This window comes from Megalops cyprinoides, chromosome 7, assembly GCF_013368585.1.
Source record: "Megalops cyprinoides isolate fMegCyp1 chromosome 7, fMegCyp1.pri, whole genome shotgun sequence".
NCBI lineage: Eukaryota > Metazoa > Chordata > Actinopteri > Elopiformes > Megalopidae > Megalops > Megalops cyprinoides.
The window spans coordinates 36,307,801-36,325,333 of NC_050589.1; the positions used below are offsets into that span (position 1 = coordinate 36,307,801).

General features: G+C 41.4%; 1 protein-coding gene across 1 annotated transcript in view; it reads left to right on the forward strand.

The window, feature by feature from the left end:
• Positions 1–3,927: 3,927 nt before the first annotated feature.
• Positions 3,928–17,533, forward strand: part of lrp1ab (low density lipoprotein receptor-related protein 1Ab) — a 146,876-nt gene continuing 133,270 nt past the window's right edge. The window contains exon 1 of the mRNA XM_036533059.1: positions 3,928–4,508. Coding sequence (XP_036388952.1) covers positions 4,412–4,508 — 97 coding nt within the window. The 5' untranslated portion in view covers positions 3,928–4,411. The remainder of the gene's footprint in view (positions 4,509–17,533) is intronic.

Genomic DNA, 17,533 nt, shown 5'->3' on the forward strand with positions numbered 1-17,533 from the left:
GTTGAAGTGGTGATCTTTTTGATCAGCTCGCTTAGTGTCTCTCTGTTGGGTGACAGGTTATGAAGGGTAGTAAAAGGTGAAAGGTAATGTGAGTATTATTGTTTGTTGGATTGTTTCAGTCCCTTTGGACCTTATATGAGCTATGGAGCAGTTATATTTCTGATAGTCTGAACTACACGCAAAGTGCTGCTGGGACATGGCGTAGCACTGGCCAATAAAACAAAAAGGCAAAAGGGGGGAAACTGCACTGCCAGACCCTTTCTCCAAGTTTGCACTCACTGATTAGCCAAGGTTTCTGAACTAGCTTCTAGACATTTCTATGGGACATCTGGACTGTGAAGGGATTCATCCAGATGAACGTAAAGTTCAACTCCTACGCTTCATGAAACATTCCTCACAGACACAGAAAGGTCTTAAAAAGACATACACAATGTTTGGGTTTACTGTGAGCCCACAGGAACACTGTAGGCTAAGCTGCTTATAGTCCAGCATTAACCAATGAAAGCTGTAAAATTATATAAATGACAAAGATATGCACACAATTGATAACTCTGAAAGTCAGGTTGCAATAACATTCAAGTGCCACTTGGGGGCAATCTCTCATTGAATGTGATTGGTGTCCTTTGCCCTGGTCGTCACTGTCATCAATTTCCTCTGGGCAGATACATTCTCAGGCTGTCCCCTTAGCCTGTGCTTATACTGGTACACTTAACATGTTCATTTCATTCAGAGAGAGAAGGAACTGAAAGGTTTGATCAACCTAAAACCTGCTGCAAAAACAGGTATTTTATGTTTTTCATCACTATTTAGTCAATTGCCTTTCCTACCACAAATCATGTTCCACAGAAATAATCTATGCAAAACAGTATTGGCTGAGGAGAAGTTAACATCCTTGTATGTTACACATTTGCACTAATATATGCCGACAAGTGTCATCTGGGCGCAGGATGGGGGGAGAGCTGGCATATGTGTATGTTTATATATATATATATATATATATATATATATATATATATATTTTTTTTTTTTTTTTTTTTTTTAGTTTTATCAAGTGACATTGGTAACAGGCACCAGTGTAACAGGAACACAAATCAAAGATTATGATAATGGACAGTCAGGGCATTTGCCCTGCTCCTGGTTTGCATCCCTTTGCATAATTGTGAATTTGCCCTTTTTCTGCCCAGCCAAAGGCTGGTGAGCCTTACAGAGGGGAAAGCCCTTATTGATATTCAGAACCCATAGCACCTATGGCAGCTGCATGGCAAGAATGGACAATCACTTTTTCCTGTTTCCCTGTTGAGAGAGAGAGTTAGAGATACAGAGGGAGGGAGGGAGACAGAGAGAAAGATTGAGATAAGAACAGGGAGAGAGAGAGAGAGAGGGATCCCCTTTTGAGACTGAATCTTTGCCTGCTAATCTGAGCTGCCACTGGTGGCTGAGAGAGGAAAAAATAGGACTGGACTGCAAGAGACATAGCCCACGCTTTCTTTCACTCAGCAGCAACTAATCCTTAGAGCACCCTGGCACATCTACACATTCACTGCACCAGCCACAGCACAGATAAATGGCAAGCCTTTCCATAAAGGCAAGCTTGCACTTAGCACCTGAATCATTTGCTGACATCATCAGTCCTGGACCTGCACAGAGACACCCCTTGCTCCTGCCTCTTTTGATATCCACGATCTGTGACACTCTAGATAAAGGCCTGCTTACGAACCGGTTTACGTGCCTCCTTTTTATCTGGCATGACTGGACCGGTTTCCATGGACTGTGATGAAATCATTTTCATGCTGGGGGGACTGCACTGTAGAGTTGACCCATCTACACCCCTAATGAAATGGCTACCACAATGTTTGTCGGGCCCCCATAGTGAGGCATACAACCACTGCATAAACACACTGTGCCCACACCACCAACAAGCCTGAATACAATGATACAGGTATAACCAAAACAATGGAAGCCTATAATAACTGTCTCAATGATACTTATTCACCACTGTTTAGACAGCAGACAATAACATTAACGTGGCAAACAGCGATGTGTGGTGAGCATCCAGGTACAAAATGGCTACCCTGCATTAACCAGGAGGGCATTGCAAATCTGAGGTGGTTGATGTGATTACCCCCATCCCCCAACCCTTGATAGCAGTATGGTTTCTGACACTCAAAAAGGGATGAGATGTACAATGAAAATGTGATTCACACAATGATTTATTCATTCATATACAGGCACAAACAGTGCCTAGATCTTTACTATCACCTGCTGCTTAACCAACAAATTCAGTTCAATGAGTACCTGCTGAATGGATCAAGATAAGGATGGCACGTTTAACAGGGGATATATAAAACAGATTAGCCTGATGTTTTCTATGCATCCACTGTAATCAGCTTGTGGTCAGATTTGAATCTAGTCCCTTGCGTGCGACAGGCATAACATCCATTCATAGTATACTTCACATTTGTGAACATGCAGTGTTTATTTTTGTTCAGGGGGGCAGATCAATTGAGGTCTGAGATTTCTGCAATGCAGAGAGGGGCTGGAGCATGAAGGTGGGGGTGGGACACAGGGATTTATACAGCTAATCAACTGTTGTGGGGGATTAAGAGGCCATCTTGAGAAAACCAGGTTTGGAATTTTGATGGCAGATTTTCATCTGCCCTTCAGCTCTGAGATAAAGCTCCTTGGAAGCAAAGGTTAACAGGCACCAACCCCTAGTCCTGTTTGCTGTAAATCAGTGAGAATTTGATTGTGAGCCTGGGAAACTGCATTCATGAGGAAAATTGCACAATCATTCAAGAGCAATTACAGATGTCTGGAGGCATGTACTGTAAATCTGAAGAGTTAGATGAAAAACCTCACAACACACTGTTCACTATTACCAGTCCCCCACAGCTGCAAATATCTGCTGACACTGACGAATAGTAGAATGCAAGACCTTTCATGCAAACATGACATGACTCACTTGAAACAGTAATACTGATCTCATGCTCTTTTCCAAAAGAGTGTCAAAAGTATAACTACTAATAAAACCACTATCTGTAAAAGAGGCAATACGAATGGCTTATCTAGTTTGAACTCAAGTTGTAGGAGTGTAAATGTTAGAGGTAGCTTAATTTAAAATTTGAGCCTTCCTCACAGTTTCCCCTCTAATCTTGTCAGGCTGATCACAGCCCCCAGCCATATACAGCTCCACTAGAGTGTTAATTACATCAGTGTGGTATGTATACGACTGATTGTGAATTGTGTGTGTCAACAGACCCTTCATACAACAGGTGGTGGACTTCAAATGAAAGTGTTCACAAGTGCTGAGAAAACTAGAAATCTCAGTAACCTTATCAGAAGCTGAATGCTTTCTGCAGCACTAATAGGAATTATGTGATTGTTCTGAGTGTTACAAATTCACTGGATGTCTAACATGGCAAATGAATAAATACTACAATTGATAGGCAGTTTATCCTCATAATTACTGACTACCCAGGAGAACCACAAACAGATAAGAAGTGTGGTAAAAGTTTCTCAGGTAATTGGAACTGCCAACTGTGAAGTGCTCTGTAGCTATCTGATTTTAAATGGCACTAATCTTAATAAAATCTGACTGATGAATTGAACTCCTTTACCTGAAAAGAGAACCTAATTGCTACCTCCTTGTTGGGATTCCCTCGAAATCTCTCCCCTGGTAATAAAAATTGAAACAACTGATCAGTTCTTAATGGAAATAACTTGAGCCAACATGGCTCAGACAATAGAAGCAGTTTCATACCAGTCTTGTCTCACAGCTAAGAGAAAAGGACGAAAAAGAACGTCGAATCCAGCGCCTGCGCACAAGAAGAGTGCCGCGTAGCTTTTTCAGTTTTTGGAATACCATTGGTGCGAGTGACGTCATCCATCAGTCCGCTGTGCCGAGGCTCGAGGTCGCCTTAGCTCAATTTGTAACCACCAGCAACAAGAGGTGGTGGGGCGGCGAAGGGAAGCGCGTTTATTTGTTATTTTTTTATTTGATACGAACAACACTGCCAATACTGCTGTCACAGAGAAAAAGTGCAACGCTCCCATCTTTTTCAAACGTATGGTTTGGTCACGTACCTGACCAATCGGACCATTTTTAGTTGTAGCTTGCTTATAATCAGTAAGCAACCTACATGATTGTTGTACAACAGGGCAAGCCGTAGCCTCGTTGGGCTGTTAAAGCCTTTTTCTTTTTTAAAAGATATTGCACACTTGACATCCATCCGGCTGCCAATATAGCTAGTCGAGCTCGTTAGCAACCTTATTTCGAGTGCGCGGTGGTGGAGGACGCACAGAAGATCAGCAGAGTACGCTTGCTACTGGACCATATAGCTAGTGGTTCGGGACGAGGAGTTTAATTGTCCCCGAGAATTTTATTTTTTTTAATTTATGTTTTAAATCAACAATGCTGTCTTCCACGATAAAGGTGATGGCAACAGGGTTGCTTTTCCTGGGAATTCTACTTACTTTGGAGGTTATCACTCCTTCCAGAGCAATTGAAGGTAAGCAGTGATTTGGTTCCAGCCTGATAGCTAGCAGTGCTCTCTGCTCTCTTTTGTAATCGCCAATGAACAGTATACCCATTAGCAAGCTAGGTAAAACAGTGAAGTTTTGAAAATGCATAGCTAAGCTGTACCTAGTTAGATGACTGGATAGTATCGTTGTATTCTACATGAATACATGCCAGCTAGCTAGTTAGCTAGCGTGCTGGACAGATCGATAGGTAGACACTGTACGGTGAATCGCCGTTATCGCTGGGAAGAACGCTCTTTTGGTTTATTCACCATAAACAGTTGTTAATTTCAGCAAACGAGTCATTTTGTATGTAGCTATCTTTGCGCGCTTGGTAGTTACAGATAATCTACGTAGCTTTCTACCTACACTTGTTTGCTCTAAATGGTATATTGCACCGTTAGCCAACAGTAGCAAAAATGAGTCATTGTTTGTTATGCCCCAAATGTATACATGCAAGGAAATCCCGATTAAAGAGTAAGATGTGTCTATTTTGTGTCTTGCATCGAAGGGAGTGGGGGATTTGGCTCGTACAGCAAAAAATATATCATGCTTTTTGCTGTGATTCCACTTGTTTCGTCCAAATGCACGAGTGTAATGGACGTCTATTGTTCCTAAACAACACGTTTATCCGCGTGAACCATTGTCTCACTTGTGTGCAGGTAATCGTGAAATATTCATTCGTTTTGTCCTTCGCCCGCGAGCATTTGGAGCTAAATGCTGTGGCGACGGAGAGGGACGGCCTGCTCCCTGATGCACGATCCTGAGGAAACCAGGGCGCACTGCTCTCCCATGCGAGCAACATGCTCTGTGCGGTTCGCCATTCTTTCACACGCTTGTCTCATCCATGCACACTTTTGTTTTAGACCTGCAAGTTAGTGTAACATTCCAAAATGTAATTTCGAGAAGAAACGTTTCAGGTGTTATTCATGCCGTGGTTCTAAAATCTCTTCTAAAATGCAGTTACCGTAGAGATCTGAAGGGAGGCAATCGTGGCGCTCCAATGCTTATAGACTGCAAAGAAGTCTTTTTTCGAAATGCGTTTTTAGTGCCTTTGCCTTTTCATGTTTGAATGATCAACAACACATGTCTGTATTAGTCATTAAATGTAAACATATGCAGCATTCCTCATTGTGATGGCGTGAGAAGAGACTTTTGCGCGGCTGGGTCTTTCTGGAAAAGGTGTATACAATCGCCGGCTGCAAGACTGCGGTCTGCAGCAGTGGCGCGTCGCCCGTGCGTGACATGGCACTTAAAAACGCCGGGCTCCTTTCTGGAATTTCTGGATCTTGAGTGACAGTATTTGCTTGGAGCCAACACTGATCACGAGACGCCATCTGTTTTACATGGCCGAGGAAGCATCCATCCTCGTTGATCAACTTGACATCTTTGAGATGCATCATTAGAAATGTCATCTTGGACGGCAGAGGCAGGTTTTCTCTAATTGAACTTGATTTGTGTGGTCGTTATCTTTTAATGTGTCTTTCTCGCATGTCAAGACTGATAACATGTCAAACCTTTGTTTTTTTATTTAGGAGACTAATTGTAACAGTGTTACAGACTTAATCGGTTTTGTACATTATGGACATACTATTTACATACTACCTTGACAACAGAGGTGGGTAGCATAGTAAGGCAAATGCAACAGGCAGACCAACTCGTCGGCTGGGAGCGTGCACTTGTTCTTGCACATAAGCACTATAAGTGAAAATTTAGGGGCGTGTCCGGGTGTATTTTATAATGTAATTTGCGGGCACGTGCATGTGGAACCGTAACAATAAGCAACATTCTGTCGCCAAGTCGTATATTCTTCCTTTTGGGGATTTGTGACGATGAGGTTGGTTTCATTTCCAAACAGTCTAACCTATGTGAATATAAAGGTAAATGGACAGATGAATGACAACATCGCTTGATGTGAACCCATCCCCCCTTGGCATGAAGGTAAAATGAATTGCTTCTTTCAGCCATAATTGCTTTTAATTATGTACCATCATCTCAGGATGATGGTACATAACATATTCTAAGCACACAGATCACACATTGCAACATTTCCCATAGATGCATGTGATCTGTGAAATGAAACAAGCCACAATCATTACCATGCATTTGCTTGTGTTTTTGGATCAGCCTTATTCTTGCACAAGTTCATTGGAGGGGGCTGGCCTTGCATAAATGTGTGGATCCGTTTTCACTGGATTGAACTGAGCCAAGGGAAAGAAGCTGTCTGAAATGAATCATGCATTCTGTTACAACTCTACCCACTGGACGCCCTCACAAAAATACCTCAGATATTTTTCTGTAACAAATGCATAAATAATGCCACTTATAGTGATGGAGGGGAAGGCTTGCTTAAAAGTGCTCCAGTAATTTTTTTTTCACTGAGTAAAACACAGCTCATTATGTTGGCCTTTTTAAAGAGTTGTGGTCAAGCAGTAGGGCATACATCCACATTTGGGTGTTGCAGTCTCATCAACTTGATATCAGAACATCAGCTTTAAAAAACCAACTCTTGCTATGCAGATCAAAGTCTCTGAATCCAGATAGATTTGAGGTAATAATTTTAATGTGCTCCTTGTGAGGAAGGGGCATCTGCCAGCAAGTTCTAACCTCCCATGTACTAATGATGTTCATCTTCAAAAAGTGCATGTACTGCAATTTGATTTGTAACCCATTACAAATGGCAATTCAATGGAGACCCCTTTTGTAGAGGTGACGGAGATGCACACAGCTGAATTTTCCCACTAAAGGCAGAAGTCTGCTTTCATGTTCATTGATGAATGCATGCATTGCAAAGTGCAAAGGTTTCTGTCATGGAGGCAGACCGTCGTTATGTAAGGTTAGCTTTCTCAGTCTGCGTAACCCGTTCTCTGTACACAGACCACTGATGTGCAAATGGGGGGAGGCCATTGGCATGTGGGCAGACAGATGTGCAAAAAAATCTCACTTGTTGTGTAAGTAGAGCCATTTTTGGCCCATTGCTGGAAGAAAAAGAGGAGGGGGACGGGGGAGCAGGTCTGGAAAGAACTTCCTTTTTTGTGAGGTTTTGTCGAAATTGATGCTTTTGTGGTTTTCCGACGCTGTCATTGAGAGAGCCACTGGAAGGGAAGAGAGACAGAGAAGGGGTTAAATTAACTGCAGAAGACAGGCGCTGGCTGCAAGCCTCCCCCTGTGCTCATGCAACATCTGGATAGAGGAAGAGCTGTTAATCGGGGAAGTATCTGTGACTCTTGGGCGGGGGAAGGGGGGCTGCACTCTGCTCCAGACAGAACAGCTTTTAGGAGTTTAGCACTGTACTAGGTGAACGCCAGGGCAGGTAACAGGAACAGAATCCATGGCCAGGGGGGACACCTGACCTTGTGTGAGCTTGGAAACGCATGACACAGATGTTCTCTGTTGAAAATGTCACGTGCTGATGGAGTGGACATATGACTCCTAGAAGCCTTGTTATGGCAGATCTGACACCTTCCTCTCAGAGTCATGCACAGGGATGTCTGGCCTCATTAGGCAGCATGTGGTAGAATTGAAAACATTTACACTAGTCTGTCATTGTGGTGTTCCCACCTGTTTCCACTCACTCCCATTTCTGCAGAATATAACATAAATCCCCATTTTCCCCCTCAGCGGCCTTTGTTCATCAAGGTGGGCCATGTATTTGATGGACAGTCATATAACTAATGAGTACAGTGATAGGTCTTAATTTCAAGCAGCTGCCTCTACAGTTATTCTGTAATTGGCCTTCTTTGCTATATTTTTAACGGAACTACTGTATAGGTTGTCACTTTGAAAACATAGCTTACTCATTTCAATTAACTGTGTTTCAAGTAACAATATGGCAGTGAGTTCAGCAAATATTTCATTTGAATTTGAATGGTATTTGTCCTCACAACTAATATATTGTAAATCCTGATATTTGTTAAATCTGGCAACACAAGTATGACCAGAAGGCATTGTCAAAGTTATGGACTGCTGATGATTACACACCGAGATGGCACATTTATTACTTTTAATGTTTATCTGCATGGCAGATTGCCTTGAGCGTTGATCCAACTTAGATGTCAATTGTTTACTCTCTGTTAAGGTGTGTGTGTCTATGTTTAGGGTGGAGGATGTTAGTTTGAAAAGAAACAAAAAAACAGTAAAGAGAATAAAGAGAAGCAATCGTCTACATAAAACCAAGAGGGGGAAAAACGGCAAGGAACCTGTTAATGTTTAAAAAAAAAAAAAATTAGTCCAGGAGCCCAGCTGAGCGATCAAAATAAGCTTTCATGCAATCAAAGGTTGCTGCTGGTCCCAAAACATACCATGTAGACTTTCTCCCAAGGCAAGTCTGAACTCATTCTGTAATTTGGATCAAGAAGATTGGTGTGTTTTCTAGGTGAAGTCCAGGAGGGGAGACGTAGTTCCTCTCTCCCCTCAGTCTGACTCGACAGAAAATTGTAGTTATTATGTCTCCCAGAAAACACCTGCCTGAAGTACACACAGACGCACGCACGCACGCACGCACGCACGCACGCACGCACGCACGCACGCACGCACGCACGCACGCACGCACGCACGCACGCACGCACGCACGCACGCACGCACGCACTCACGCACACACACCACACGGCATTTCTAGTCTCGTCAGCTCTGGAGATTTTCCATTATTTTCCTCGGCTTTATTTTAGCTAGTTTTTGTCCCTGAGTAGCTTCCCTGTTCTAAGATAGCCTTTCTTACCATTGAGGCTTGCAGTTTTGTTTCCTTTGTTCTGCAAGGCAGGAAGATTGCCCAGTCTAATATGAAGCTAAAAAAACTTTTAAAATGTTAACTTGTGTTTTGGGATACTATAACTTGTTTCACATTGTTTGTTGAAAGAATTAGAGGGAATATCCATTGAAAGTTGTGAATATAATTCTCTTTTTTCTGATTAATAAAAAAATAAAATAAATAATAAAAAACTATTTAGAACTGTTCTCATACCTGTAATAATGCACATTGTGAAGTTCTATCGGTTAATGCCGTTAGCTTTTAAGCTACTCTGTAAGACTGCTTGTGGGTACTCATAAAACACTTAACAATGGGGAAACATCATTTGAATATTTTCTCTGAATGGAAAAACTCCTGCACACTGACTTTAGCAGTTTTTTTTTTTTTTCATTTGGAGGAATTGGCTGAGTCTCACTCCTGTGTCAGCGTGTTAAGACACTTATACGTGCTTTCGCTGCGAGAGCTTAGCTTCCAGAGAGATTAATGAAAAGCAGCCTTAACAACACTTGTTTATATTTTCCAGCTGAGCAGACATTGTGCTGGAAAGTAAAAGAATATTATATGAAATGTAATATTATCCGACAGGAGCTTTTTTTGTCGACAGTGCTCAGCAGGATTCCGTTCTCTGCATGCTTTTACTGCCTCTTTTTAAATGTAAAACATGGTACATTACTGTCGCTGAGCAGGGAAGATAAAGCCGGATTGATATAAACCGCGTCATGTGCTGCAGCATTGTTCGCTGATGAAAGGGTAAGCCCCATGTCAGAAAACAAGTGGATGTTTGTTTATGGTGAATTGGAGGGTTGTTTCACTGGTACATCCTGGTTGCAACATCTGTGTTTTCCCTGTTCTCTGCTGTGGGCCCGGAAGAACTGGGCCGGAACACTGGACTGGACCCGAGGGACGCTCTACTGCTGGCTGCAGCCAAATTTTTGCAGAGGTTGCCACGCTCACAGCGGTTAGTTAAAGGAGTGAGATTCATTGATAACATACCAAAAAACAATTCATTCACTCCAAATGAACGAATACAGGTGTTTTAAGAATTCAAACATACAGTTTGTTGTGCTTACTGTGTTGTTGTTTTTCTTACAATGTTAAGATAAAAGTAGTGCAGTACCTTCAGCTCCTTGTTGCGTTTTTATCTCTGAAATATATAGCATCTTTCTTGAATTCATCAAGAAAGAGGCCTTGCAAAGAAAAAATATGTAACAATATATTACCTCCACTTCACCTTCAAAAGGTCTCTAAATCACTAAGGGTCTCAAAATAGTTGAAGGAATGATTTGAAAATATTGCTGAGGTGGAACCTGTATATGCCAAGTAGTGATGGGAGAGTAAGGGTACATGAACTTCATCATGGGTGGAGTTAATGTACTGTCAATCGCCGATTTTCATGAATCAATCAAAAATAAAAACTTGGCTCTCCCCAGCACATCACTGTGATTGGTTCAATTCAGTAAGCGATTGATTTCTACAAGTTGGCTCAGCACATTTTTGAGAGGCCTCATTCTCTCATCAGGTAGTATCAGGGCCTTTATTGAAAACCTAGCTTGCAGTGGGACTGACAAAAAGTTGATTATTTTCAGTCAGTTTTGCCCCAATTGATTTTACAAACGTGGCTGTGTAAACACATGTTTAAACGTTGCCTTTGCGTTTTACGGTCTCTGGTGAACCCCTCCACCTGAGGCCTGTGGGGCTGTCTGCCACAGCTGTAAGGGGGGCGCTGCGTCTGACCGCTCTCTCTGCCAGTGCCACTGCGAGCTTCGGGCGGCTGGAGCCGTCTCTGTGGCCGCCTGGAAAATTGTGGGGACACCTTTGGCCCCCACCTCGCACCTGGCCTGCAGGAAACGCGGTGGACCTGCGCTGATGGAACGGCGTGGGAAGCCACGGCAATTTCACGGGCTGCTGCGGTTTATCGAACCTGTCTGTTTTTTGCTCAGGCGATTCGGCTTTGGCGAATTTTGTCCTGCCAGGGGAGGGGAGAGGAGAGGAGAGGAGAGGTGAGGTGGTTTTGATGGAAAATGCAGCAGAGGTAAACATGCGGCACAGCAGAGCTATAGTAATCTGTTATGACGATCTTTGGCATGATTTGGACGCCTACGAAACCCACCCAGCCTGCAGTTTTGCACTACTGTTTTCTTGCTGGGTTTGCAGTGTACGGGCTCAGGCACGATCCTAACCAAAACAACCTATTCATTCGACAGCTGTTTCGGCCACCGGCTGTTTCTGGTCATCTTTGCAAGGCGAGCGGCATTTGTTGTCCAGCCAACATTGTGCAATTGGAATAGTGTTGATGAAAATAATAATAAATGAAAGAAACGCTGGGGCAACGGATAACCCCAGGGGAAAAAGGGTGCCTGGAGAGAGAGACTGTTGTTCTGCTTTTGTGCCTCAGGTATTCCCTCTCACTAACCACCTTTCAGCCACTGTGCCTCACAGTGAACAGTTACAAGACTTGTTTTTGCAGCTACGTGTGTTCACAATGTGCTTGAGCAATTAGGCCCCATCTTGCATGACTTGCATTCTAGCCCCTAATGCTCCTGAGAAGCCTCTGGTGTGGGATGAACAGGGTTTGAAATTGACCTGTTGTAGCTTCTCTTTTATTTGGATATGGCTATGCAAAAACGGTGCTTCTAAACAAGCGTAAAAGGCAACAATAGACTTATCTAAGAAAGAAAGCGAAACTTTGCTGACTGGTGGTCTTCACTGGTAAATACTGTATGATTGGTCATTGACAGGTATGTCAGCAATTCCAAAATGATCTATGTCATGATGTCAGCCGTGACAACTAAAATGTGTTAGAATGAGCATCTGGGTTTTCGTGATACATTTTAAACTTAGTGTGCCACAAAAGCAATTTTAACCTTGACTCCGCCTTCGCATGAATGAGAGTGCTTTCAGTTCTGGACCAGATAATACTATTTCTTTGCACTGATATATTTTAGTACATAGTTGCGGCTACATTTTCTTCAGTCTATCACCAGACATGAAGACTTCACACATAAGTACCCTCACCTGAGAAGTGTGGAGGCTTTGCAGTGTAACAAAGTGAACGGCTATTGTAACAGTGTATGGATGTATTCATTTGGCAATGAAATGGGCTAAGGCTAAAATTTAAGTTAAAATTTGCATTTCAACATCAAAAGGTGTGTTATTTATTTATATGCTAGCAGCCGCACAAATGTTAAAATAGGCTATGCTAATTTTGGAAATATATACACAACTGTATTATCTGTATAACACTGGGAATCAGATATGTGCTGCCTAGATACAGTGCTGGCCAAAAGTATTGGCACCCCTGCAATTCTGTCAGATAATGCTCAATTTCTCCCAGAAAATGATTGCAATTACAAATGTTTTGGTAGTAATATCTTCATTTATTTTGCTTGCAATAAAAAAACACAAAAGAGAAAGAAAAAAAAGTCAAATCAAGTATCAATTTACACAAAACTCCAAAAATGGGCCGGACAAAAGTATTGGCACCCTTTGAAAAATCATGTGATGCTTCTCTAATTTGTGTAATTAACAGCACCTGTTACTTACCTGTGACACATAACAGGTGGTGGCAATCACTAAATCACACTTGCAGCCAATTAAAATGGATTAAAGTTGACTCAACCTCTGTCCTGTGTCCTTGTGTGTACCACATTGAGTATGGAGAAAAGAAAGAAGACCAAAGAACTGTCTGAGGACTTGAGAAGCAAAATTGTGAGGAAGCATGGGCAATCTCAAGGCTACAAGTCCATCTCCAAAGACCTGAATGTTCCTGTGTCTACCGTGCGCAGTGTCATCAATAGGTTTAAAGCCCATGGCACTGTGGCTAACCTCCCTAGATGTGGACGGAAAAGAAAAATTGACGAGAGATTTCAACGAAAGATTGTGCGGATGGTGGATAAAGAACCTCGACTAACATCCAGACAAGTTCAAGCTGTCCTGCAGTCCGAGGGTACAACAGTGTCAACCCGTACTATCCGTCGGTGTCTGAATGAAAAGGGACTCTATGGTAGGATACCCAGGAAGACTCCACTTCTGACCCAGAGACATAAAAAAGCCAGGCTGGAGTTTGCTAAAACTTACCTGAGAAAGCCAAAAACATTTTGGAAGAATGTTCTCTGGTCAGATGAGACAAAAGTAGAGCTTTTTGGGAAAAGGCATCAACATAGAGTTTACAGGAAAAAAAACGAGGCCTTCAAAGAAAAGAACACGGTCCCCACAGTCAAACATGGCGGAGGTTCCCTGATGTTTTGGGGTTGCTTTGCTGCCTCTGGCACTGGACTGCTTGACCGTGTGCATGGCATTATGAAGTCTGAAGACTACCAACAAATTTTGCAGCGTAATGTAGGGCCCAGTGTGAGAAAGCTGGGTCTCCCTCAGAGGTCATGGGTCTTCCAGCAGGACAATGACCCAAAGCACACTTCAAAAGCACTAGAAAATGGTTTGAGGGAAAGCACTGGAGACTTCTAAAGTGGCCAGCAATGAGTCCAGACCTGAATCCCATAGAACACTTGTGGAGAGATCTGAAAATGGCAGTTTGGAGAAGGCACCCTTCAAATCTCAGGGAGCTGGAGCAGTTTGCCAAAGAAGAATGGTCTAAAATTCCAGCAGAGCATTGTAAGAAACTCATTGATGAATACCGGAAGCGGTTGTTCGCAGTTATTTTGTCCAAAGGTTGTGCTACCAAGTATTAGGCTGAGGGTGCCAATACTTTTGTCCGGTCCATTTTTGGAGTTTTGTGTAAAATGATAATTGATTTAATTTTTTTTTCATTGTCTTTTGTGTTTTTTCATTGCAAGCAAAATAAATGAAGATATTACTACCAAAACATTTGTAATTGCAATCATTTTCTGGGAGAAATTGAGCATTATCTGACAGAATTGCAGGGGTGCCAATACTTTTGGCCAGCACTGTAGGTGAAGGCTTAGGTCTGCTTCTTTGGCATGTGTCAGACACAGTCAGGAAATTTTTGGAAAGATGACAAATGAATGACTAAGAAACGAATGACAGAAGCCTGAGGGATTTTGTTCCGTTAAATTGTCTGTGTATGTGAGAAAGAGTTCTACACGACCTCTATTTATGGCCCCATGCATCAATTTTTAACCTTAAAATCATCATAAACAAAACTTGAACTCCCCGATAAGGCATTTGTCTCAGTAGGTATATCTCCAAGCATTCCTGAAGTTTGCTCTTCCATGCATACATGTACACACAATCACACACACACACACTCTACCACTTTGATCTGATGCAAATGAGAGTTCCTGATTATTCACAGGGACATCTAAAGCTCCACACTCATTAAAACACTGAAATGTTCTTAAAAAAAGTCATTAGAAATGAAAAGCACAGTTAGTTTGTAGCACGTTCATGAAACATTTACCACAACATTCAGCTCGCAGTTTTTATTTGTTTGTTTGCTCCAGGAGGAGGAAGTGAGCCGTTGAAGTTTTACGGCCCCAAACTCAGTGAAAGCACCAATTTAAGAGGTCCAGCTGGCACGTAGTTGTCCCTTTTGTTCTAGTTTCATAACATCCCTAACTGGATTCAGTTGTTCCCCTCATTACTGGATCCTAGTTTTGGTATTATCCGTGACTAGAGCTTGCTGGGACTGTTGTTGTGGCAGTCAGTAGCCATAGCAATGCAGTGGCAGTGGAACACTTTAGTTTTTAAAGGTCATAAAAGATTAGATCCCAGGGAAAGTGTTCAGTTGGACATACTGAACATTTAGAAATTGCAGTTACCTTATGGATTCCTTTGATTTGGTGTGTGGTTGAGTAAGTCAAGTCCAACCAGGTGCTGGGTTTCGTGTTCTCACAGAAGCACTTTTAAACCTGTCGGAGAATCGCCCAGCAAAAGCATCTAGCCAGACTTGCAAGCATGATACAGAATCCTTGACATTTGAGCATTCTGTATTGTGCTTGGTACAGTAGATCCAACCAAACACTTTCCCAGGGGATAATATTTTGCAATCTCCGGGCCTCACCTGTTGAATGGTAATGCTAATGCTAAAACTGTTTTGCAAAGACTATCACGGGTGACCGTTTAGACCACAATCTGGGGCAGCAGGGCCTTATCAGGTGACTTCACATTAGGGAACTCTGAGAGAAACTGAAAACATCATAATCCCCCTCAGCACTTAGGTACATACATTTATTTGAATATTTATGTAGCACTTAAATGCCTGGTTTCAGAAATGACTGTGAGGATTAGTGCTGGAGTGGTGTATGGATGTTGTGTACGTGTGCGCAGTAAGCCATGAAATGCCGTGCAGATTCGGGTCAGTGATTTGTGCTTTCTTTCTCGCACAAAGCATAGGGACTGTTCTTGTTTGATGGCCATTAAACAGCGCAGCTATTGAATGAGTAGAGATTGGATGGGCATGGTGTGTGTGTTTGTTTGTGGGTCGTGACAAATAAGGGTTGGCAAGATGAGCAATTCAAAAATCTTTTAAAAACTTTAAAAGTATGCATCAGGTTTGTTAAAATGTAAATAACCACAAAAGAATGAGAAATATTAAATATTTTATCCACCTACAGTGTATGTAAGTGTACTCATAAAAATAATTACTTCATTTTAAAATATCACATGAAAATAGATTTTATTAGGATTATTTCTAAATTTAAATTTTTTGTGTTTGTGCAATATTTAGTGGGACATTTACTGAAAACACCTGCTTTCTAAATAATCTTTGTCAAATTATGTAAAAATTGTAAAAAAAAAACGTTATTACACTGCAATAGAGGATTACATTTTATTCCACATTAATTTTCCTGTATATTATCATATTTTTATGAAAAATACTGGTTATGCCAATTGACACAAACCAGTTACACCACCTGACCATGTTGCTTCTACAGTCAAGGGCCATTTTTGTTGAAGAAATTGACACTGAAAATCAAGCATGACAGTCAACAAGGTCAACTGAATTAATTATGAAATAGCAGAAATTTAATAAATTGTGTTGTACAGGTGTAAATTTTAATCTTTGAGTAACATTTCTCCTGTCACTGAATTATTGGAGTTTTAGGTCTTTTAAAGCTGCTGTTCATGTTCAACAATAGGTGTCAAAGATGTAATATAAATATTACATCTTTAATCAGCATCATAAACTACTGATATTTGACAAAATTGGCCTCTAACAGAAAGGTTTGTAATAGGAATCAAATGGTGTAACTGGTAACACCAATTCACCTTTCAGTTTAAAATCAAATTTGACAGGCATTATCATGGACACCTATGTAAGCACATAATAAGAATAAGAAATACTTTATTAATCCCGAAGAAAATTTGAGACATGACCTTGGTGTGAATATTTCAAATATAATTTTTAAAGTAAATACTTATTTTTATAATTATGATGAAAGATCAATGTTTTCCTGGGGTCATACGATTTGACATGTAAACCTAAGCATACCTGACCATACCCTAAAAATGTCAAATTAATATTTTAAAGAAAGTTACTAACCTTGGCATGCAGCAGTTAGGGTCATCAGGGGTCCTTCTCTGTGATATAATTTCCTGTTACATAGCCTTACTATATAGTATGCAAAAAGCAGTACGTCACAATCCGTAGGGTGTCCGAATACTCAGTAGGCATTTAAGGGTAGTCGAACGGTACCCGGATGACCTACTACATCTGTTGAAATTTTGAAGTATGCAAACGTATTACACTACGCTATCCCATAAGTCAGCTGGAGCCCGTATAACCGAAGAAGAATAATTCCCCAATGATTTCTGATGTAAAAAGGACTGAATAACTACACTGAAATTGATTAACTAATAATTATTACTAAAAACGTGAAATGTTCTAGTTACTGGCTTTTCATTAAGCCAAAGTTTACTGACACTCTGCAAACTGATCTGTTTCTGGTTGTTTAACCCTTTTGTTGTTTTACTCCTTATGTCAGAAGTGATAAAACTGTAACTGTATCTATATCCAAAACGCTTATAAGGTCATTGGAGGCAGCTTGGTTAAGTTAACAAATAAATTGGCTTGTTACATAACGTTAGCTTTTTGTTTTAAAAAGCTAACGTTAAGTAAATCAGCTAAGTAAAGCAGGCTGATTTTTAATATCCGGGTCAAAGGACAGGTAAGATGGCGGTGGAGTACGTCCGAATTGTGACCTTACTACTCGCTCACATACCCATAGAACGTACTACAGTAACAGTCGGGTAGTAGGTTCTTAACCGACGTTAGTGCATACTGAGTATTTGGATGCAGCCATGGTCTTCTTGCACAATATTAACAAAATGGCTCCTTGACTGGTGGTT